The 22,530-nt window shown below is 49.0% G+C and overlaps 1 protein-coding gene across 2 annotated transcripts in view; it reads right to left on the bottom strand.

Annotated features, from left to right (window-relative positions):
* Positions 1–22,530, bottom strand: part of ATP9B (ATPase phospholipid transporting 9B) — a 2,364,768-nt gene that overhangs the window by 1,910,030 nt on the left and 432,208 nt on the right. For both annotated transcript variants that reach the window (XM_086965515.1, XM_086965516.1), the window contains exon 4: positions 753–866. In XM_086965515.1, coding sequence (XP_086821641.1) covers positions 753–866 — 114 coding nt within the window. The remainder of the gene's footprint in view (positions 1–752; positions 867–22,530) is intronic.

Here is a 22,530-nt window from a genome sequence, read left to right as displayed (position 1 = left end):
AATCAGTACCTCGGATTCCCTCTTTCAATTCAGACCTTCTGAATAGATAAATAGTTTTATAATTTCCACAGTTGGAGATTGTTACATAGGTCAAAAGAAAAACGTGGGTTTCAATAAGCAAGTTCAAGCGTTGAAGTCTGTCTTTTTTGATTACAGCAATGTTGCAAACATTAAGGATGCGGATTACGCTGCACATTTACTCTGCATGGGCTAAACACCTTTATTTAACACCCACTAATGACGGACAGCAAAAACACAAGGAAATAAACCCTAGCGTGTTAGAAAACATGTATCACATAAGGTATTTAAACATTTTTTATGGTGGTTAGCACACGACACTGTGGGGATGATATAATTTGCCATTCCTGTGTTTTAAAAGAACTGTACTGCGACAGACTGCTGTGGCCACCTCGGCAATAGCTTTTTAAACCACAGAAGACTACATTACAGTCATCCATTTTAGAAAGTAAAATCAGAAGCATTATCGATCAAAGTTCATTGGATTTTGAATAACGGGTTCCCATTTGTTAGGCAGGTGACTGGTGTCTCATAGTTTATTCATTAGGTAAGTACAGAAAATCTTTCACAAAGGGAAGGAAAGAGAATAATTTACCCGGAACCACTATATGCATCTGCAACATTTACCATAGGTGTAGATAGAGAGAAAAAACACCAGACTGAACATGACCGAAAAAAAGCGATCATTTTAACTAAAATGGCGGATTTGAAGAAATCTGATATCAGCTGCTTACCAGCGGAGCCCAGTAGGTGTAGAGGTAGCCTATTTTCAGAGATGGCACAAATTGTGAACAGGACACCACCAGAAAATAGAGATTCAAGAAAAACCTGAACTGCTGAAATAAAACCTGAAATAGAAAAAAACAAATGTTTTAATGCATGCTCAATAACAGTAAAATTATTAGTGATAAGACATTCACATGCTCAAATCATTACTGGCTCTGGAGCAAGTCAATCACACATGAGGTCAACAATTATCCTCCCTTACGTCCCTCTTCATGAATCCGAATTATGTAAGGGCCAGTAAGTAGCATTATTGCCTGATGCAGCAGTCAGTAATGCTACAGTGCCCCCTCCCCCGCCATTCAAATAATTTATAGGTAGCATGAATATGCAGTGTGTGGCTACCTAGTTTGAATACCCTGAGGTAACTTTAGCAGTTTACAAAAAAACATCAAATAAGAGAACAGGTTGAACAATGTTTGTGGCTAGTCTACCATAGGATTCTAGACAGACGAGACCCTAACTAAGACAGCAGTTTGGTTCTAATGGCAAGGAAGGATTCAAATCAATTAAACACTGCAAAAAATAACAGGGAGATTATGTCTAAAAGAATTTGAGAGAACAGCTTTTTTTAGGGTGTGGTGTTGGCAGAGAAGCTGAAAGTTTTAGTTGCCTCAACGAGTATGCTACACCATATGGCAGGCTCTCCACTTGAGGCGCAGTTCTATTTATTTTATATACTCTCTTGAATATGGGATCTCATAGTATGCTTGAGAGCATACTAGAGCGCCTCCAAGTGAGGAAAATGGCTGACCAAGGTCCGACCCCATGATGACCTCCTGTTGGAGGTACAAAGGTCAGACATAAGGCTGAGTGCCGGAGTGGAATAGAGCTGTTGTGCCTTTTATGCACAGAGAAGGTCTCCTGGTGTTTGAGGGTTTATCTCACAAAGCTTGTAGGCAAGTGATTGCTTTTTATGTGGGAACAGCTCAGCTTGGCATGCTATATTTCTGGGGAAGAAGAAATTCCATCCAAGTTTAAATTATTAACAAAGGTTACTGCATACATGCCAACATTTCTGAAGTAAAAAATGGGAGATTAAAAATTAATAACAGGGAGCATGTATTTCCCCCATTGGCTTCTATGGAAACAGAGGCATTTTCAGGCGGGGACAGCCAGAATAAAGCAATTTTTGGATTTTCAAAATTGGGAGTCTCTCTCCCGAATCAGGTCTATTATCATACATGTTACTGTAACTTTCAGTGCACAGCTAGTTAATGAATTGTTTGTGTTCACGGCTGCTAGGGTAGGAGAGTACTTGCCTAACCCACGTTTTGCTAAGGCACTGCCTCTATCTCAGCATTTTCTCATGCCCATTTTTTATTTCTATTCACTATTTAAGAGTAAATTAAATGACCCACTCCATAAGAGAGCAAAATGGTGCTCATACCAGACAAGTTGTAGGTGGCGAAAGTGCCTAGCCACGTCATGGCACAGACAGTCCAGCCTGATAGGCACTCCGTTGCTGAGTGTATTCAGCTGAAGGTGAACTGCCACACAGCATGCCAAGCCATACCCTTCTCATGTTGCGTAGCTCAAAAAGCACTCATTTTAGGTCAAGGGCCCACCTCTAGTAGAGAAGCCACAAGGTTTAGGGTGTATCTGCTCTAGGATGGCTAGAATTACTATATTGCAACTGGATCTCACATAAGGCAGAAGTAATGAGGGACTGCTTGTGCACTAAGGCCTCAAGGCCGGACAGGAAAAACCAAAAGTAGCACTGCAATAATGCTCAAACCAGTCCCCCTCCCTTTGGTCTTCTCACGGAATGTCTGTCTTTCCATCCATCCATTCTCTCCACTCTCTCAGATTGCCTTTGCTCTCTACCTATCCCTCTCCCTCCCTCTCTTCTTCCTGAAAGCCTGCCCATGCCTGCTGAAATTAACCATGGTGAGGAAGGGAAAGTGACAGAGGCACTCATTGCTACAGTCCACCGGGGAAATGCCCAGTATAATTAAAAGGCCCGTCCAGCCCTGTAGGGCATTTCTGTGTCCTTACTACGTGAGTTGCTGTGCTACATGTGCTCTCTAACAAGAGCCCCCTCTCTGATGTACTTCAGCATCTGTTTTGAATTGTATTGTATGATACTGTGTTTGACTTGATCTACATGTGCCTTAATTTAAGAACAATTTTTGAGGGGCTTACTTGCGCCTACATAATTAGTGCTGCATTTGGTAATATAGAGATATTTTAGTAGAATATTTGTTTAATCTATGATGAGTCAAAGCTTCGAAGACCTATCAAAGATAAATGCTTCGGTGCTCTTGCTGATACAATCAGAAAGCGAGTTAGTGAAAAGCAAGAGGCAAGAATGTGCTGAGTCCTTACATCACACAAACGAGCAACAGTCACTATCAAAATCCGCCGTGGCACTAAAGTGGGAAAGAAGCAACAGTTTTAGCAGCTTGCATATTGAAGTACCATTACTAAACAATGGGGAAACCCAGAAAAAACCCACAGGACCTGGGTATGTAATAGTAGAAAAACAATTGATCCCAACAGGATTATTTCAACGTAAATAGTACTCAGAATATATGGAGAATGGAGACACTCAAAAGGGTGCAAAACTGAATTTTATCATTTGTTTGAACATAAATACATTCTCTTTTCAAGACATTATAATAAGTTGCTCCAGAGTGAATAGGAAAGTGATTGCAAAAGAGTGCTTGTGGTAAAGATCAAGTGAAAGACAAAGGTAGTAGGTTATGTTATGTTAAAATAATTTCTTTAGCGCACGTTCACCATCGGTTTCTTGGCGCTGAGCGGATACGAATGCTTAAACAAACACAGTGGAAATGTAATTGTATGCCTAGACAAAAAGCCATGTTTTGAGGGATTTCCTGAAATTGGAATAAGAGGTGGCTAGGCGCAATTCAGAAGGAAGGGAGTTCCAAAATTTTGGTGCTAGAGTCGAAAACCTAAGACCGCCTTGTTTTTTCTGTTTGAATGGGCAGGGAGTCAGTAAGTTCATGTTAGAGGAGCGTAGCTAGCGGGAAGAGACATATCGCTGTATTTTGGTGGCGATAAAAGCTGGTCCATGGTCCGAGAGGGCCTTGTAGATCGGGCAGCCAAGTTTGAAAAGACAGCGTTGGGTCACGGGGAGCCAGTGGAGGCTCTTAAGCAATGGTTTCACGTGGTGGGATTTTGGCTGGCCATAAACAAGACTTGCGGCTTGGTTCTGCACCAGTTGTAGCTTGCATGATTGGTAAGCTGGAATGCCGGTGTACAGAGCATTGGCGTAATCAATATGCGACATAACAAGGGCAAGAATGACTTGGATCAATGCCTCAGTGGTTAGAAATCTGCTCATTTTCCGAATTCTTCGCAAGTGGAAGAAGCTAGCGGAGACCACTGAGTTTATCTGGGCCTTCATGGTGAGATCACTGCTGATTATGATACCTAGGCTTTTAATCGAGCTGATTGGAGAAGGTGGACAACCCAGTGATTGAGGCCAGAAGTTGGAATTCCTGGGGTTGGCTGAGGCCCCGGTAAGGACCAGCTCGGTTTTGTTGGGACTGAGTTTGAGCTGATTTGAGTTCATCCAGTTGCTAATGAAGTTCATGGTGGATTGAAAGTTCTCCATAGAAAAGGGCGATGAATCAATGTTAAAAACTAACTGGAGGTCATCAGCGTAGTTTAAGGTGACAACCTCTCTCTTGTGAAGGGTCAGGATCAGGGGAAAAATATACAAATTGAAAAGAAGAGGAGAGAGAGATGAGCCCTGTGGAACCCCACAGGTCAGTCTTCTTTTCTCAGAGGAAAAATTGGCGAGGTGGACCGCCTGGTAGCGGTCGCTGAGGAAAGAGGCGATCCACTTTAGTGAAAGGCCCCGGATCCCGGTGCTCTCGACCCGGTCGACCAATAGATGGTGGTCGACGGTGTCGAAAGCAGCTGATAGATCCAGGAGCACTAGGGCCTGCGTGTTGTTCTGATTTGCCCCCTTCCTTAATTCATAGAGAGCTGCCAAAACAACAGACTCAGTAGTGTTCGGGTCTGAAGCCCTCTTGATGTGAGTCTAGGTAGTGCATGTGCTCCACAAAAGTGCTCAGGCAGTTCGCATCATGGGCCTCTAGGATTTTACCTAGGAAAGGCAGCAGCGATATGGGGCGGACGTTGCTGGGTATTAGAGGATCAGTGCCTGCTTTTTTCAAAATGGGTACAACTTCCGCACTCTTAAAGAGGTTGGGGACCATACCCTTGGCGAGGGAGTTGTTAAGGAGCGAGCAGGGGTTCGGGATAGTGAAGAAAGACTTCCTGAGCGATGTGAGGGGGGCAGCTGTCCGTCGGAGAGCCGGAACGGACCCTTTTAAGTAGGGAGATAGTGATGAGTGGAATTTGTTCAAGGTGGTGAGGATTGAGGTGTGGGCAGCAGGGGTCTGGTGGTAAGATGGCCTTGGGAATGCTGGCTTTGATGGTGGCAATTTTTTCGATAAAGTATGTGTTGAGGGAGTCGCATAAGGATTGTGAAGGGGTGGGTTTAGCCGTGACACGGTCAGGTTTAACGAGTTCATCCACAATGGAGGAGATGTCTTTTGCTTTGTTAGTTGAATCTAAGATTTTCGAGGAAAAGTATTCAGATTTGGCCCTGAGGATAGTGCTTTTATAATCTTTAGTGAAGTAGTGTGGCTCACTGGTTAGAGGCGGCAGACCCGAGAGCAGAGGACGGCCCGGGACCAGGGTTCGATTCCCGGCGCGGCAGGTTTCTGGACTAGGGTCAGCGGACTCGATAATTCTCTCGCCTCGGTGCCCACTCTGATCAGCGATCACACTCGGCAACTCTGGGCATTAACTTGCCTCATCTTCACTAACGGCCCCACCAGACCGCCGGGGATGCCTGGTCTCACCCTGGAGATACCCATTAAGGGACCATCTCTCAGGGAAGCCAGGAAGGGTTTCGCAGCGGTCGAAGCGCCTTGGGACCCTCCGGGTAAGTAGTGCGCTATATAAATGCCTATACATACATACATACAATCTTTGAGGGCCAACGTGGAAGTTGCCTTTTTAATAGGGCAGTAGTCCTATCTCCACTTGCATTGGACTGACGCAGAGTTAGTTTATTTTCCTTCAAGTTGTCGGTGAACAATCGTTGGGCGTCATGGGGCTTCTTATTTTTAATTTTTTTAAGGGTTGCTAAGCTGTCTCTAGCCGAGTCCAGCCAGGCATTAATATTTTCCGCCTGGGTGTGAGGGGATGCCATATGGCCGAAAGGCATAGAAGTATCGGGCATAGAAGCAGCTAAAAGGGTGCGTAGTGCTGTAGTGTCCAACTGGCTCCAGTTTCTGGCGATAATGATATCTGGGGGAGGGAGGATTTTTAGGTCGGTTATCTCAAGATTGGATTTCCAGACCTGATCAAGGATATGTCCTTTTATATGAGTTGCTACCTTGATGTGCTGGGTATAGTTCATTGCGGTTAGCAGATCGGTAAATTCAACCTAGCAGGGGCTTACCCGTAGTTCATATGGCCAGTAGTTGAAGTCACAGATGATCAACACTCTGGCATGGTTTATGACCAGCTCCGCAATCGTGTTACCAAATGACTGCAAAAATGTAGGTAAAATCAATATATACAAATTCATATGGAAAACGTCTAACCGGAATTTCCTTCTAATACTGATCTACAATATCTTCCTTAGCAAACTATATCTTGGAACAAAAGATATGAAACGTATTTCCGGTATAGGTAATAGGTATGTGTTGATGTATTGACCCCAAATGAAAGGGTAGGTCAATTAACTCCTTAATGGGGGGTCTTCATAAGGACAGGGTGAAGAGCAACCAAAACCACATCAGTCAAAAACTGGTGGTCGGCCACGTGTACAGGGCCAACGGGCTCCTGGGGGCCAATAATTCTGTATTGTTAAATATAGGAGTCCACAAGGATCCATCCGCAAGATGTGCTAATTGGGATACTTGTGAGTGTCCAAATCACCCTTAGGGCATTCATTAGATTGCATCAGACATCATTACTTAAGTCCAGATCAGTTCAAGTGGCAGGAAAGTTGCTCCGCAAAAAGGCGAGGGTCCGAGGGTAGAAATTGAATCGCTTGACTGCTGACGTGTTAATCAAAATGCCAAAGTGTCTTTCAAAAATGCCAGAATTAATCGGTTCTGCTATTATGTTGAAATAATCCCGGTGGGACCAATTGTTTTTGCATATTGAAGTAGGAAGTTGGTGTTGGATCTGGAGACAATATCTAAGGAACTCCATGATAGATGGGAAAGGGGACATTATATGAGCCTTTAAGCTTCAACTACAGGAGGCAACCAACACTGAAACAGGCTCACAAATTGTAGGGAGGAGTGAAACTGTTCCTGCATACCACTGTAGAATTCTTTGCTGAGGGAAACCATTCATCAGACAGCCACTCTCTCAACTAGTAAAGGATCAGATGCATTCTACTGAGGTGGGGTGAGTTCCTCTTTGATTTAGTTGCCTCTACAAGATGTGCCTAGGTGTCCTGCCATACTCAGCGGCAGCTTTGATTAAAGAAGAAGACAGTAGTCCCAAGCATAACAAATAAATAATTGATGTCTCTGATAGTGTAAAGTTGGAGGAGCAGAGAAAGAGTGGGGTTCACAGAGGAGCTCCAGGCCCTGGAGAGAAAAAGGCTCAGGTGCTATCAAACTGGCCCTGTGGGGTTGATAACCCTCTGCTCATCTGATCAGTTAGGAGGGAGGACATTGATGGAATTTACAGTCCTTCATGGGGTTGTTCAAATATCAAACATGGTGGGTGCACAGACCAAGGCCTCAGATGTCAAAAAGGTTTGGCTTGTTGGCAAAAATGTGAGATATGCAAATCAGTCTGACCCTGTGCCTCATGGGAACAGTCCAGTCCGAACTGCCAAGCCATGCCTTCCCTGGACCGGAAATAAGCTTCCTAGGACCGGTTTCTGGCATTACAGTCGTCTTCAGCCAGGCTTGCTTGAATCCAGTGGCAAAGTGAGCAAGGGACTGATTTGCATATGGCCATGTCTGAACTGGGGTGGCAGAGTGGGCTAAAGAACGGTGATGGATTAAACCCAGATCTCTTGACTGGGTGTGAATGTTTAATTGGTACAGATGCTCCGTCCATCACCACCCCCTTTTTTACCGCTTTGTTCGCCATAAGTTGGCAGGGTATGCTCAGACGTGAGTCCCTTGCTCACTTTGCCACTGGATTCAAGCAAGCCTGGCTGAAGACAGCTGTAATGCCAGAAACCGGTCCTAGGAAGCTTGTTTCCGGTCCAGGGAAGGCATGGCTTGGCAGTTCGGGCTGGACTGTTCCCATAAGGCGCAGGGTCAGACTGATTTGCATATGGCCATGTCTGAACTGGGGCGGCAGAGTGGGCTAAAGAACCGTGATGGATTAAACCAAGATCTCTTGACTGGGTGTGAGTGGTTGATTGGTTCAGATGCTCCGTCCATCACCACCCCCTTTTGTACCGGGTAGAGAAGCAATCATCAACCATGTGTATATATTGCAAAATAATGATGCGCTACATGAATTGGTTTATATTTATTTATGTATTTATTAATTTATTTATTTTCAGAATTTCATAGAGCGCGGACAAGACCCTTGAGGGTATCAAAGCGCTTTACAGTACATGGGAATAATAATAACATAAGTCCAAGAAGAGTACATAAAGCCATAGGGCAATCATAGAGCAGGGCAGTAGGAAGTGACATGAAGAGTGAAGGTAATACAGTACAGGTAAGTAAGTCAATATAAAAATAACATCATTGAGAAAGACAAAAAGCGGAGCAATAAGATGACAGACAATTACGAGCTGAGGAGACATGGTAACGACAGATAGATTGCTTAGGTGGGCTAGATTGATACCATGTACATATGTACTTGCGGAAACAAAGTTCTGTGTTTAAGAGAATTTTGCTATAAGAATGCCTTTTACTTCCCGTTTGAAAGCTGCAGTGGAGGGGTTCAGTCTTGTTTCCGGGGGAGGGCATTCCAAATCCTGGGCGCCATTCCAGAGAAGGAGCGTTTGTATGTTTTTTTCTTGTTGAATCTTTGTGGCTTCAATAGGAGGTTTTCCGAACTTCTCGTGGATCTTATTCCGCCGGATATTGTACGTTTCTGTGTGAGATAGCTGGGTGCATTTTGGTGTATGGCCTTATGCGTCATACACTCTATTTTCAGGTGAATTCTGGCTTCGAATGGCAGCCAGTTTAGAGATTTAAGGTCAGGGGAGATGTGGGCTCTTCTTTTTGAGCCAGTGATGAGTTTCGCTGCTGCATTGGTAGAGGCTCTTAGGGGGGCCGTAGTAGCTGTAGGGAGACCGCAAAGCGAGACACTTTTGTAGTCCAACCGAGGTAGAACTAGAGCTTGCACAGCCATCTTGAAGTCATTGGCCGGTAGGAAGGGTTTCAGTTTCCTCAGTGGGTTAATCTGAAAGTTTGCTCCCTTAGTAGCGTTACTAATGTGTTTCTGCTTGTTGAGGTTGCAGTCCAGTGTTATGTCCAGTGATTTCGCTGAGTCCACAATAGTTGGTTGAACGTTGAATGCAGTAAGGTGTTTGATCTACTCATGCATTATGGGGACTTTGGCCGGTGGGGCAATTAGGAGGAATTCTGTTTTTGAGGCATTCAATTTGAGGTGATTCTCTGCCAGCCATGTTTGGGTGGTCTTAAGGGTAGTGTTAAGAAGGTTGATGTCTTCAAGAGTGTTGATCTTAAGGTAGAGTTGGGTATCATCAGCGTACATGTGGAAGGGCGTGGCTTGGACGCCGAAGGGAATGGCGGCGTGAGCTCGGAGCTCCGTGCCCGATCCCCACAGACATCCTGAAAATCGGAGCGGAAAACCCATGACGGCCCCGGAAAAACGGGGAGCTGACGGGTGAATACAGCGGGCACTCGGTGAACCGCCAACGGAGCTGGTTAACAGAGATTTGGCGCCGGAGGAACAGCACCACTTGAAACGAAGAGGCTCCCAAAATGGCGGCCGAGGTGTGTTAAAAGCTGATCGACGGTGAGAGTAGCTCTCCCCCCTGAGGGAGCCAAAGCCCCGACTCCGGATCATACCGCCACACATGGCTAGGTGACCCAGCGGTGGACCTAGATGACCAACGACGGGAAGGTTTCTGCCCACTGAGCTGACCAACTTGAGAACAGAGACTAGACAAGATGGCGGAGTGACCCGGGCTGGTGCGTCATGCAGGAGAGCGGAGCCCGGTGAAGAGAAGACCGGTAGCCCGTGAAGACCTAAGGAGGGGTGCAGTCCAGCAAGGCAGAGACGCTCTCGCTGACGGCCCGAGGGATGGCTGACTCACGACCCCCCCGTGAACGAGACGAAGGGGTGGGGCACTGAACCTCGAGCCATCGGCGTCGGCCATCGGCGGCGGTGAAGACGACTGCAGGCAGTCCTAGAGAAGCGCCCCACTCGCCCCTAAGACAGTGGAGCTGAAGGGAACACCACACGGTCGGCCTAGCTATACACGGGGGAGCACGATCCGTGCATTGCTCCAAGCGGGGACCGAGACAGCAGGGGCGCGGAGACGCAGACCGCGGGCCCACCCTGTGGGTAGGCCGCACGATAGGGCTGAGCGGAGAGCGCCTCTGGACCAATACCGGGCACTAGATCGGTCTTGTCCCGAGAAAGCCACGGCGGATTGTGGAAGACCGCAAACGCGAAGCGGAACGGTGGGCTGAGCAGAGATCCAACGGTTGCCCAGAGACGGGAGGCCCTGGGCCGAAGCCCCCGTGGCACCGACGAGCGAGAGGCTGGGAATGTGACGGCCCCTGTAGCTGAGATCCGACGCCCCTGAGGAGATCTAGGGGACAGCTGTGGGCCCGACTGGCGGCTGTGGGCACTGAGCACATCGTCGGAATAAGTGGCTTGGCAATATGGTGAAAACGAAGGGAAAGACTGAGGGAGCGGCGGCCTCCGACGCGGCGGAAGAGGATCCTGCAGGACCATCGGAGCTGCGGCAGCTGCAGGACCGCATTTTGGAGGCCATAGCGGCCACGAGAGACACTTTGCAGCCAGATATAGCACAGGTGGTTTCGGGACTTGGCCGTCTACGAGCGGACCACGACAAACTTAAAGGAGGTTGAAGATACCCTACAGGTTCTGGCTCCTGCTCATAAAACTGTAGAGGGTAGACTAACAGATGCCCTAGACCGGATCCAGGTCCTAGAGAGACGGGCTGAGGACGCCGAAAATAGGAGTCGACGTAGTAATGTCCGTATCGTAGGAGTACCGGAAACAGCGGAAAAGGAGGAAATGGTTGAGTTCCTTGAAAACTGGCTCAGAACTGTGGTGGCGCCGGAGGGCCTGTCGCCCTTCTTCACCCTGGAGCGCGCACACCGGGTACCATCCGGGCCGCCCAAACCGGGCATGCCCCCGAGACCGATCATAGCTAAATTTCTGCATTATAAGGACAGGGACCTTCTGCTTCAAAGGGCTCGGGACACTGGTCCGTTTCAACTGGAAAACAGCAGAGTGACATTGTACCCTGATTTCACCTTCGAGACACAGCGGCTGCGTGCCTCCTTTCTATCGATCAAAAGGGAGCTCCGGACTGAAGGCATCCCATACTCCTTGCTTTTCCCAGCTAAGCTCAGGGTGGTGGTTGATGATAAGACACACTTCTTCGGCACGTCGGCAGACGCATGGGAGTGGTGGGAAACATATAAGGCGGGCACTGATGGAGCCAAGTCCCGAGAAGAACGGGAGCGGGCACGGGCACCATCGGGCCTACGGAAATCGCAGAGATTGCGCAAAAGACGACAAGGCACACGGAAACCATCGGCGTCACAAACGGAAGCGGAGCGGAAAGCCACGCTTCACGTTGTGGAAACGCTGGCGAGATCTGGAGATTCCCAGTCCAAGCAGGTCACGGACACAGAGACACACGCTTCAGCCTCGGGCTCGGAATCGGACCTTTCGGGGATACACAGAACCAAGGGCCCTGGTAACACCGCAGACGTCGGAAGAGATCCTGAATATTTGACTCGGAGCTGACAGGTGGTGGGCAGGATTGCCAACGAGAACCTCCCGAACTAAAGAATACCATGACCGGGGATTACGAACTGGGTTAAAAGCCTATTGCTAATCATGGGGGATCCACAGGAGGGTGCGGGGGGACAGCAAGCGTAGCTACCTTCTGGTCTTGGCCACGCTCCACTAGCCCTTAAGGCACTCACGGTTACGACCGTGTTAAAGCAACGCAGTTTGGAAAGTTGCATAGGTTTGGATGGGAACTGATAGACTAATATTGGGGCCTGTTCTGGGGGGGTGGAGGGGGCACACTGTTGGGGACCATTTCCACAATTGGCGACTGTTGGTCCTGGGAAGTCTGGGAGATGGAAAGTTTGGACAATCCAGAGGGAACAGGGGGGGGCACACCATCCGCGAGGGAATGGGATTCTATGTGAGAAAGCGACTTGAATCATGGGACAATGGCTAACGCTAATGTATTGAAGTGTATAACCTGGAACGTGCGGGGGCTTCACACGATGGTAAGGAGGCATAAGGTACACGCCTACTTAATTCGAAGGGGGGTCCATATTGCGTTGCTGCAAGAAACGCACCTCACAAAGCAGGAGGGGGCGGCACTGCAGAGGAGATGGAGGGGTCAGGCGTTCACACTTCTTACTCAGCGTATGCTAGGGGTGCTCTGAAATGGGTTAGGGCGGGCACACCCTTTCAACCAACACAACACTTAATAGACCCGGAGGGGAGATACGTAGTGGTGGAAGGCAGGCTGAGAGGTAGGGAAGTAATACTATGCAGCGTATACGCCCCGAACACAGAGCAGATGGCCTTCCTGACAGGTTTATCGGGGACACTGGCACACTTCCTGGCGGGCCCAATCCTGGTGGGAGGGGACTTTAACTCAGTAGCGGACACAACACTGGATAGGTCTCACCCACCACTTAGGGACTCCCCTGTTCACCGACTCACAAAGGGTAGATTAGAATGGCAGAGGGAATGGGGTTTGACTGATGTTTGGCGTGCACACCAACCAACTGAACGCGATTACTCGCACTTCTCCAGCCTGCATGACCTCCACGTCCGAATTGACGCAATATTATGCTCACGGGTCGTGATGCCGGCCATAACTTGGTCGGAGTACCTGACGAGGACAATCTCGGACCACAACCCGTTAATAGTTAACTTGGCCTGGGCGATCGAGGTGCCTCGAGTGCCGACCTGGAAGCTAAGACCAGAGACCCTGGAGGACCCGTTGTTCCATGTGGCACTGGAGGAGGGTATAACCCAATACTTCACCGTTAACGAGGGGACGGCGGCCACTAGGGCGCTGGAATGGGATGCATTTAAAGTGGTGGTGAGGGGCCAGTGCATAACGAAATACGTGGGCATGCGGAAGGTGCTGCTAGAGGACCTTAATAAGGCAGATTCCAAGCTGCGGGAAGCGGAGAGGGTGCGGCCTGGCCGTCCCGAACTCCAAGAAGAGGTTAACTCAGCTAGGGAGGTGGTAGCGGTGGAGGTGGAGCAGCTTCGCGCCTTCGACCACCGGGCGTATATGCTTAGGACCCACGTAGAGGGGGACAAAGCCGGAACGTTGCTAGCATGGCTGGCAAACCCCGCGAAGAGATGCTCCCCAATACTAGCCATAGAGGATGAGGCAGGTCGACTCCACTACTCCCAAACGGAGATCTTAGATGGCTTTCAGAAATATTATGAGGACCTCTACAAGAGCAAACCGGGGGATCGGGAAGCGAGACCGCGGTTCTAAACACTGACAAAACGGAGGTCCTATTCTTCAACCAAAAAACTGCCCCTCCCACCACCCTTTGGTGGCCTGCCGTTCTGAATCCCCCTCCTACCCCAGCTCAGTCTGCCCGCAACTTGGGTTTCCTTTTTGACAACACCTTGTCCTGTAAAGCCCAGATCAACAAAGTGACATCCGCCTGCTTTGGCAAACTGCGCATGATCAGGAAGATCTTTCCATATCTCCCTTTGGACTCCCGTAAGACTGTTGTCCATGCCCTGATCACGTCGCATTTGGACTATGCTAATAGTCTCTATGCAGGCGCCCCCCTCTACCTTGTTGAAAGGCTACAAGTTGTTCAAAATGCAGCCGCCAGACTAATTGGAAATATTCCCTTCCGCCACTCTGTTGCTGCTTATCGGAAAGAACTGCACTGGCTTCCCATCTCCAGACGTATTCAGTTTAAAGTCTTGATCCTGGCCTTTCGTGCCATTAATGGCTCTGGTCCGGCTTACCTGAGTACAAGACTTAAACTATCCCGCTCCGTCAGAACTTTAAGATCTAACAGCCTACGTCTCCTTGTGGTACCCAGATTTCGCCGCGCCAGGAGCGGTGGCAGAACGTTTGGAGTGGCTGCCGCCAAATTTTGGAACAGCCTTCCATTGGACCTTAGGTTTATTGATTCAGAGCAAGTGTTCCGCCGTAAACTTAAGATTTGGCTGTTCACTCTCCCTTAAAATTTCTCCCTCCCTCTAGCCTACCTGCTCCGGTCATCCCCCTTTCTGACTGACAAGTATTCTGTAGCGCCGGGACACCCCCTTTTGGGGGTAGCTGTGCGCTCTATAAGCTTCCTAAATAAATAAATAAATAAATTCCTAAATGTCCTCCAATTGCCCCAACTAGACGAGGAACAAGCGAAGGTTCTGGGGAGGGACATTGACCTAGGAGAGATCAGGGGAGCGGTGAAAAAGATGGCCCGCAACAAAACACCAGGATTAGATGGGCTGCCCATTGAATTTTATAGTAAGTACTTGGACATCTTGGCGGCAAAACTCCAAACAATATATAAGGAAACCAGAGCAACGGGACGCCTGCCCCACTCGATGCGGGAAGCGCTCGTAATACCACTCCTGAAACAGGGTAGAGAGAGCAGTAGCCCTGCGTCTTATAGACCACTCTCTATGCTGACCGCTGACTACAAGATATTGAGTTCCATATTAGCAGCTAGACTACTACAGCATATGCCTGACTTAGTGCACGAAGACCAAAATGGATTCATTCCTGCACGGAATACGACGATTAACATCAGGAGACTCAGGCGCCTGCCTCAGGGCTCGCAAGCTGAGGGCCGTGCGCCTCTAGTCCTATCAGTTGATATCGAAAAGGCTTTCAATAGTTTAGAATGGGACTATTTATATAAGGTCATGGAACGCTTTGGACTGGGAGAAGGGTACATCAAATGGACGCGAGTCCTGTATACGGCGGCAGTGGCAAGGGTGAGGATTGGACCCCTAGTCTCGCACCAATACCCGGTGGAAAGGGGCACCCGACAGGGATGCTCCTTGTCCCCCCTCTTATTTGCGCTAGCCATTGAGCCACTGGCGGCCGAGGCCCAGACGGGAAGACATTTTGAGGGGATAGATAGCAGGGACGGGCAGCAATTTATTTCGCTGTACGCCGACGACCTGCTGTTGTTTCTAGAAAACGACACAACAGCGCTGGAAGGTGCAGAGAGACTGTTGGGGCGATTCGGCGACATCTCGGGCCTAAGGGTCAACTGGGCGAAGACGTGCTTGTTTCCATTACGGAGGAATGCGGGTCGTCCTGACCACCGGCCCATGCTTAACTGGGAACCGAATTGTTTTAAATACTTAAGGGGTATATATATACCATACGGCTACGGACATGCTAGAGGGAAACGTAGGCCGCTGTGTGCGAGCGCTGAAAGGCAGCATGGCCTTTTGGGCCACGCTCCCGCTTTCCGTCGCTGGCCGTATATCCTTGCTGAAAATGGTTGCTCTGCCGCGCTTACTATACTACTTCCGTACACTCCCGATCTGGATCCCTAGTTCCTTTTTCCGCCAACTCAAATCTCAGCTGACCACGTTCTTGTGGGGGGCAGGTAGATGCAGAGTGGCGCTGACGACGCTCACCAGCCCGAAGGACGAGGGAGGGCTAGCGGTACCGGACTTCGAGCTTTATTATCTCGCCGCTCAACTGCAGATATACACGCAGGAGGTGGCGCGGGAGTACCGGGGCCCTGAGAGTGACGGGACGAGAGGCACGCCAAGGCATGTCCTGGCCTATATAGCCCTACAGCAGAAGATCGCTATCCGAGACCTGACACTTGAACAACAAACGTTCCGGCTTTGCTGGAACCGGTCTCAAAGGCGTGCAGGGATTCGATACCCATATGCCCCGGAAATACCCCTGGGCATGCTAACGGCGCTGGCCCATGGCGGTGACTGGTCGCAGCTGCAGCACTGGGAAGAAGCGGGCATACAGGTTGTTGGGGACCTCTATGAGGACGGGGCACTCCTCCCATATCAGGAACTTCAGGAACGGTTCGATCTGCTTCGAGGGGGCTACCTTCTGCACTCGGATGTGGTTGGAGCAATGCAGGCGCATTGGAGAGGGGGTCTGAAAGAGCCCGAGACGTCCATGGTTTGCCAATATGCTATGATGGTGGCAGGGACGGTTAATGCCGTGACGTGCCTGTATCTAGAATGATCCGCGAAAATCTGCTGCCCCTCACGGCGTTGAAGACCAAATGGGAAGCTGACCTGGGTAAGGATATACCTGAGACGACCTGGGCCCGGCTAGTGCGCCGAGCCCGAAATAGCACGAGAAATGCGAGATTCCAGCTCATTTATTTTTACGTGCTGCACAGGGCCTACATGACCCCTAGCAGAATCAGGAAGTACTTTGGGGTAGCGGAATAGGCGTGCCCCTGATGAGCAATGGAGGGAGCGGAACTGGAGCACATGCTGTGGTCCTGCCCGGCCCTCCGGGAGTACTGGCAGGCCATAGGGGAGACCTTAAACGAAGTAACCGAAAGAACCATTGAGTTTGATTCGGCGGTGTGCATTCTGCACTGGTTCCCGCACACGCCCAAAAATAAAAACACAAGCAAATTCGTTGATATGGGATTGATTATTGCCAAAAGGGAGATAAGACAGTGGAAAGCGAGAACAGGCCCATCTCACAGGAGATGGTATAAAAAATTCCTCAAGTGGGCTGCTTGTGATAGCACACACAGATACCAACTAGCACAGAGGAATCCAGACGTTAGAGCATTGGACATGGCGGCAGCCTGGGAGGCGCTAGTACAGGCCCTTAGGGATAGCATGCTCACGGAGGATGAGGAGACCCTCAGCACGGGCAGGAATTGCACACAGGAAATACCGAGTACATCACACACCTAGACAATATCTGGCCCAAAGTTGCACCCTAGATTAGTCACAACAAGAGACCCTATGAGCGGATGGTGGTAGGGGAGGGGAGGGTGGGCATGTAGCACTGTTGAGGGACAGTTTAAGAGGGAAGTTACATAGTTTAGTTAGGTTAGGAAAGAAAAGTAGACATGCACTCTTTGATGCGGGGAAGATGATCCTGACAATAGCAACCAGTCAAAGGAGGGTCAATTGATTGCCGCCGCCCGACCTCCGGGTTGTGGGCCTGCAGGCTGTGTATAACTCAACACAGAAGTATATAGTTAAATGGCCTGAGCGGAACTGTAAATGTGCTGATGCTGGTATGTGAACTGTATGCCTACAATAAAAATTACTTTAAAAAAATAATAAAATCAGCGTACATGTGGAATTGCACGTTGGACATTTGTAGCAGATCTGTGAGTGGTTCCATGAATACGTTAAAAAGTATTGGTGATAGCGAGGATCCTTGTGGAACTCCTAGTCTAACTGGCACGGGTTTAGAGAGGGTGTTGTTGACCTTGAATTTTTGGGTCCGGTTTTGCAGAAAAGAGGTAAACCAGTTAAGCACTGATCCAGATAGGCCCATTCTACAGTTCAAAAGATCCATTCTTGTGTTTGACTGTATCGAAGGCTGATGAGGGGTCTAGGAGGATAAGAAGGCATAATCCGTTTTGATCCAGTACCTGGAGAGCATCATCGATTATGTGAGTCATGGCTGATTCCGTGCTGTGATCTGCTTGGAGCCGGATTGGTGTTTGTTGAGAAGGTTGAAGCGATCAATTTGTTTTGTTAATTGGTGTTGAACACATTTTTCCAGAAGTTTGGCCAGTGTGGGAATATTGGTGATAGGTCGGTAGTTGTTTAGGTCCGTAGGGTCAGCTGTGGGTTTCTTAAGGATGGGAGAGACCTGCCCCACCTTAAGGGAGTCAGGGATGCAACCTTGTAGGAGTGAACTGTTGATGATTTTGGTTCAGAGAGGGTGAAGCAATGGGGTAAGTTCTTTAATCGCATTTGCGGGGAGAGGGTCGGTGAGGTGATTGGAAGGCTTCAGGGCATTGAGAAACTTGCCGATAGCGTCTTCAGAATAAGTGTTAAAGGAAGACCATACTGCATCGTTTTTTAAAACATACTTTGAAGGTGTTGCTTTTATGGATAGAGAGGAGGTTTTGGTGAGTGGACAAGAGTGAGAGATTAGATCATTGAGGAGATCTTTCTTGATGTTCTTAGTCTTCAGATTGAAGAAGGTAAAGAATTCTTCACATGTGGGTTGTGGTTGAGATAGGTCTTGTGGACGTTGAGGAGCGTCCTTAGATTGGGTTTTGATTAATTCAAAGGGTTTTTTTGGTCGATTTCTTGCTTGGTCAAGTTGGTGACTGAAGAAGTCTGCTTTAGTGCGCCTGATCTTACGGTAGTAAGCATTTCTCTTTTCTTTTAGAATCATGAGGAACTTGGCGGATGGGACCGATCTCCAGTTGCATTCGGCAGTTCTGAGAGAACGTCTATCATTGTTAAGTGGACCATTGAACCAAGGTTTAGAGTCTTTCGTGGAAACTCTCTTTAATTGAAAGGGAGCCAATTCGTTAATTATGATAGTCATGGAGTTGAGATAATGGTTGGTGAGATCATCAACGTTGGCGGCATCAGCAGGGGGCAAGAGTAGATTGTGGTTTGAAATGGGTAACGTGTTTGGGTTGAGTTTCTTCCAGTTTCTTTTCCAAACTTTGGGTTTTGTGAATTGAGGCGAGTTGAGTTTAACTGTTTCATTGATAAAGAAGGTGATGATGTGATGGTCTGACCAATCGCAGGGGAGAATCGACTCCAGGTGTGTGGAATCGCTCTTGGAGATTATTAGGTCCAGAGTTGCGCCTTTATTGTGTGTAGGTCTGTTGCGAATTTGGTTGAGGTCTAGGGCATTGAGGACGTTTTTAAGACTGTTGACCACAGAATGGCTGAGGTCGTTCCAGTGGAGGTTGAAATCACCCAGGAAAATTTGGGTGTTTTGTCGTCCAGTGTAAGTAGTGATCATGTCCATGAGATGTTCTGTGAAGATGAGGTTGTCACCAGGAGGGTGATAGATGGTGTGTAACGTACACACAGGTTTGCCATTACTGTTGATGTCCAGACATATGTATTCGCAAAAGGGGAGTGCAGGGGATATGGCTCTGTTTACGGGGATGTTGCTCCGGTGGATGCATGCAATTCCACCTCCTGTCTTGCCACTCCTGTCCAGCCTGATGATGTCATAGTTAGGTGGAACTAGGATGTCAATTAGAGGCGAGGAGGATTCTGTAAGCCATGTTTCAGTGAGAATTAACAGATCCAGGTCAGTAGAGATAATGAGGTCTGCAATATCGGTTGCGTGCTTAGAGGCCGATCTGCAGTTCAGGGGTGTGTATTTAACCCCTTTCATGCTGCCGTCGTCCGTTGGCCGACGGGAGAACTACCTCCCTAGTGTTGCCGTCGGCCAGTGGCCGACGAAGCCCCGCCCACCCTTTAGAACGCCCGCACTGCGGCGGAAAAACCACTGCGGTTAAGGCGTTAAGCCAAGGAGTAGCGGGCATGATTGGAACTTTACTCAGATTGTTGTTGTTTATTCCTCTATTGTTATGGGTAAAGGTCCTATTGGTGTCGGAGAGGATCGAGGGGATGGGGGTGTGTCTGGGGGAGGCTGGACTTGCGACGGAGGGTTCGTAGGAGAGAAGAAGAGAGCGAAGATCGATTTCCGAAAATGGGTTGGTGGAATGCATTGGGCGGGAGGATAGATTACGGTAAGGTATTGATTTCCAACAGGGAACATTACGTATGGGGGTGATAGGTAGGTGGGCTGGAGGCTTGCTAGGTATACATGTTCTGTAGAATCTAGAGAGCCCTGGCTGTCTCGAAAGCATCGCTTTAAAAACAAGGAGATCCTCTTTGATTGAGTGAAGTGTGGACATGATCTCATCTAATCTTGTATCAGATGTGGGAATGATTGGGGTGGGAGGCGGTAACATAGGGGTGTGTTTCTGAAGTGTGTGCTGGAAGGGTGTAAGGGCCGGAGCAGGGGTGAGAGGGTTAGTAAGCGTTTTTGAGTGTGTGTGTGGGCTGGTTGTTAATGTGGGTGTCTGAGTAGAGGGATGATGGTGGGCAGGAGTGTAGAGTGTGGTTGGAGGCGGTGCGTTTTCAAAGGGTGGACAGTTATTTGAAAGGTGACCCGAAAAGTACAGGCGACTGAGTTGAGGGGACTGGTTGGCCGGGGTGGGGTCCTTGCAAGGTGTGTTATTGCAAGGAGGGGAAGAGATAGAGGGAACGCTGATTGGAGGGGGGGTTGTGTTAGTGGGATAGGGAGCTATGGTACTTCCCGAAGTAGGTACCAATGTTTTATAGGGGGGGGAGCTGTGATCACTATTGGAATGGGTGCAATAGCTGTAGGGGGTGTGTGTGTGTAGTTTCGGTAGTGTTGGCTGGGGGAAGATTGAGAGGGAGGGGATCAGTTTGAGGTGTGTTATTGTGAAGGGGAGACGGGGTAGGGGGAGAGATGACCGGGGCGATGGTTGTAAGGAAGGGGTGAGGAGCTATGGTCGTGCCCAGAGTGGTTTCAGTAGCTGTGGAGGGAGTGGGTGTAGTCGCAGCTATGCTAGTTGGAGGATGCGTGCGATGTTTCGGAGAGATGCCGTTCGGCGTATCATGGGAGTGGTCATCGGGGTCATCGGGGGAGAGGAAGCAAATGGAGTAGGAGTGGAAGCAACTCGGTAGATGATAGTGGGGGTGGATTGGGAGGCAGTTTGGGGATTATCCAATTGTTCCTTAATAATGGGGAAGATGTTATCTAGGAGATTTAAGCTGTAGTCCGAAGCTTGTAAGAGGATGGTACCGTTGTTGTAGATAGTAATGGTAGTTGTTGCTTGGAAGAGTTGAGAAGGGGCAATAGAAATAGCTAGACCATGTGCTGATGTTCTCGAGGAGGAGACAGTAAATGTGGCTAGGAGTACTTTCCTCCATTGGGCTCTCCGTTTCTTGTGGAAGATGATGTCCATGTTTGAGTGCCCGTTGCGTGGGGAGAAGTAGGGATCAGCGAAGAGGGTTTCAGGGTGTGATTTATTAAAATTGTGTTTAAACCGTTTGGCCGTTTTTTTTGAGAGGCCAGGGGATAGATGATGTTGTATGTGTGCGTGCCTGTGAGTTCCATTATATGTGTAGTCCAATAGGAACGGAGAAGAGGGCACCTGAGAGAGTACGCGTAGCTAGGACACAGGAGGCATGCGAGGGATCCAAGGAGAGGGGGGCAGAGGAAGGTTAGGTGGGATGAGGACGGTTAAAGTGAGTGAAAGTGATTGATTTCTAGAAGGCTAGGGGGACGCAGGGGTAGGGTTAAAGAAAAAAAAAAATACCCCCAGGTGGCAGGGGGGGTATAGAAATAGAATAAGTTGTAAGAGGTATACATACAAATTCTGACCTTAAATAAGTCGAGATGGTGGATGAAGCGCGTAGCATATGTGTTAAATCCTTGTGGTGGAGTCATTCCAATATGGCCACCACATTAGGAAGAGCCTCATAGACCACTGTCTTATCTCTATTTCCATTTCCTGAGGGTCTCCCGGGGTAGTCGTATTTCCCTTTCCATATAGCCTTAAATGTTTTTGGTCTTTTCTCAGTTGTTATGCTCGACAAGGCTTGCTGTTAGGCTCTGATTAGAGTGACCAGTGGAGGGGGGGTGGACCCCTCACTCTTGTTGATGTTGTGGTCAGCCATTTTGCAAATCTGTAACCAAGCGATTCTGCCAGCCAAAAGTCAGAATATAAAAAGTAATCAGTAGCAGTAAGGTGACCGACCATGATGTTGCCACAGTAATCATAATCTGACCGAAAAAACTAGCTGCAGGCTAGGTCAGGGACACCTTTTGCTTGACATGTGCAGTGTTTAGCAGTGGTTCCGTTTCCCCTCCGTTTCCTCTGCGTTTCCCCGAGTTTCAGTAAAAGGAGAGCGAGAGATCAGAAATCTCCGCGCTCTCAGCGTTATTGTTGGCACTGAAGGGGGCGGGGCTTAGTAGCGACTTTCGCCACTGAACCAAGCGGAGCTTCAAACGGTCTGTCCAAGCCCAGAAGCCCTCAATCTGCACTGCGACATGGGCAGGATGGTCGTGCAACCGTTGGGAGAACCTGACTCTCTTGGAGCAGCCGGCAGCTACATACAGGGGCCCCCGTCTCGTCAGTTTACGCTGAGACCAGGAGCGAGGAGCTCTCGATGAAATGCGCCAACTCAGCGGTGGTGCGGGGCGAGATCTGCATAGTTGAAATCACCCCCTACCTCGCATCAAGTCAGCAGGGGCCAACTCTAGATACGAACAGCCTCGTCTGCTGATACTCAGGGGGTTGAACGGGTCTCACTTCAGCCGCAGCGTGAGTCGGCTGCGGTCCCGGTCGGTGTCGGGGGTCTTGCTCTAGTCGCTAAGACGGTCGCGCCGCGATCGGCATGGAGAGGCTGAGTCCGTGCGGACGAAGGTGGGCTGCAATGAATTCTCCCATCTCAATGCCAGTCCCTCAGCCTCGGTGATAGTGGACAGCCAGTCGTCCACTCTGGTGGCTGTAACCAGGTAAGCGCCGATATCTGGCCCATTCCTTAAAAAAGTAGCTTCAAATG

Source organism: Lissotriton vulgaris, chromosome 4_1 (genome assembly GCF_964263255.1).
Source record: "Lissotriton vulgaris chromosome 4_1, aLisVul1.2, whole genome shotgun sequence".
Lineage (NCBI taxonomy): Eukaryota > Metazoa > Chordata > Amphibia > Caudata > Salamandridae > Lissotriton > Lissotriton vulgaris.
Note: the sequence above shows the minus strand (reverse complement) of the source record. Positions and strands in the feature narration are given on the sequence as shown.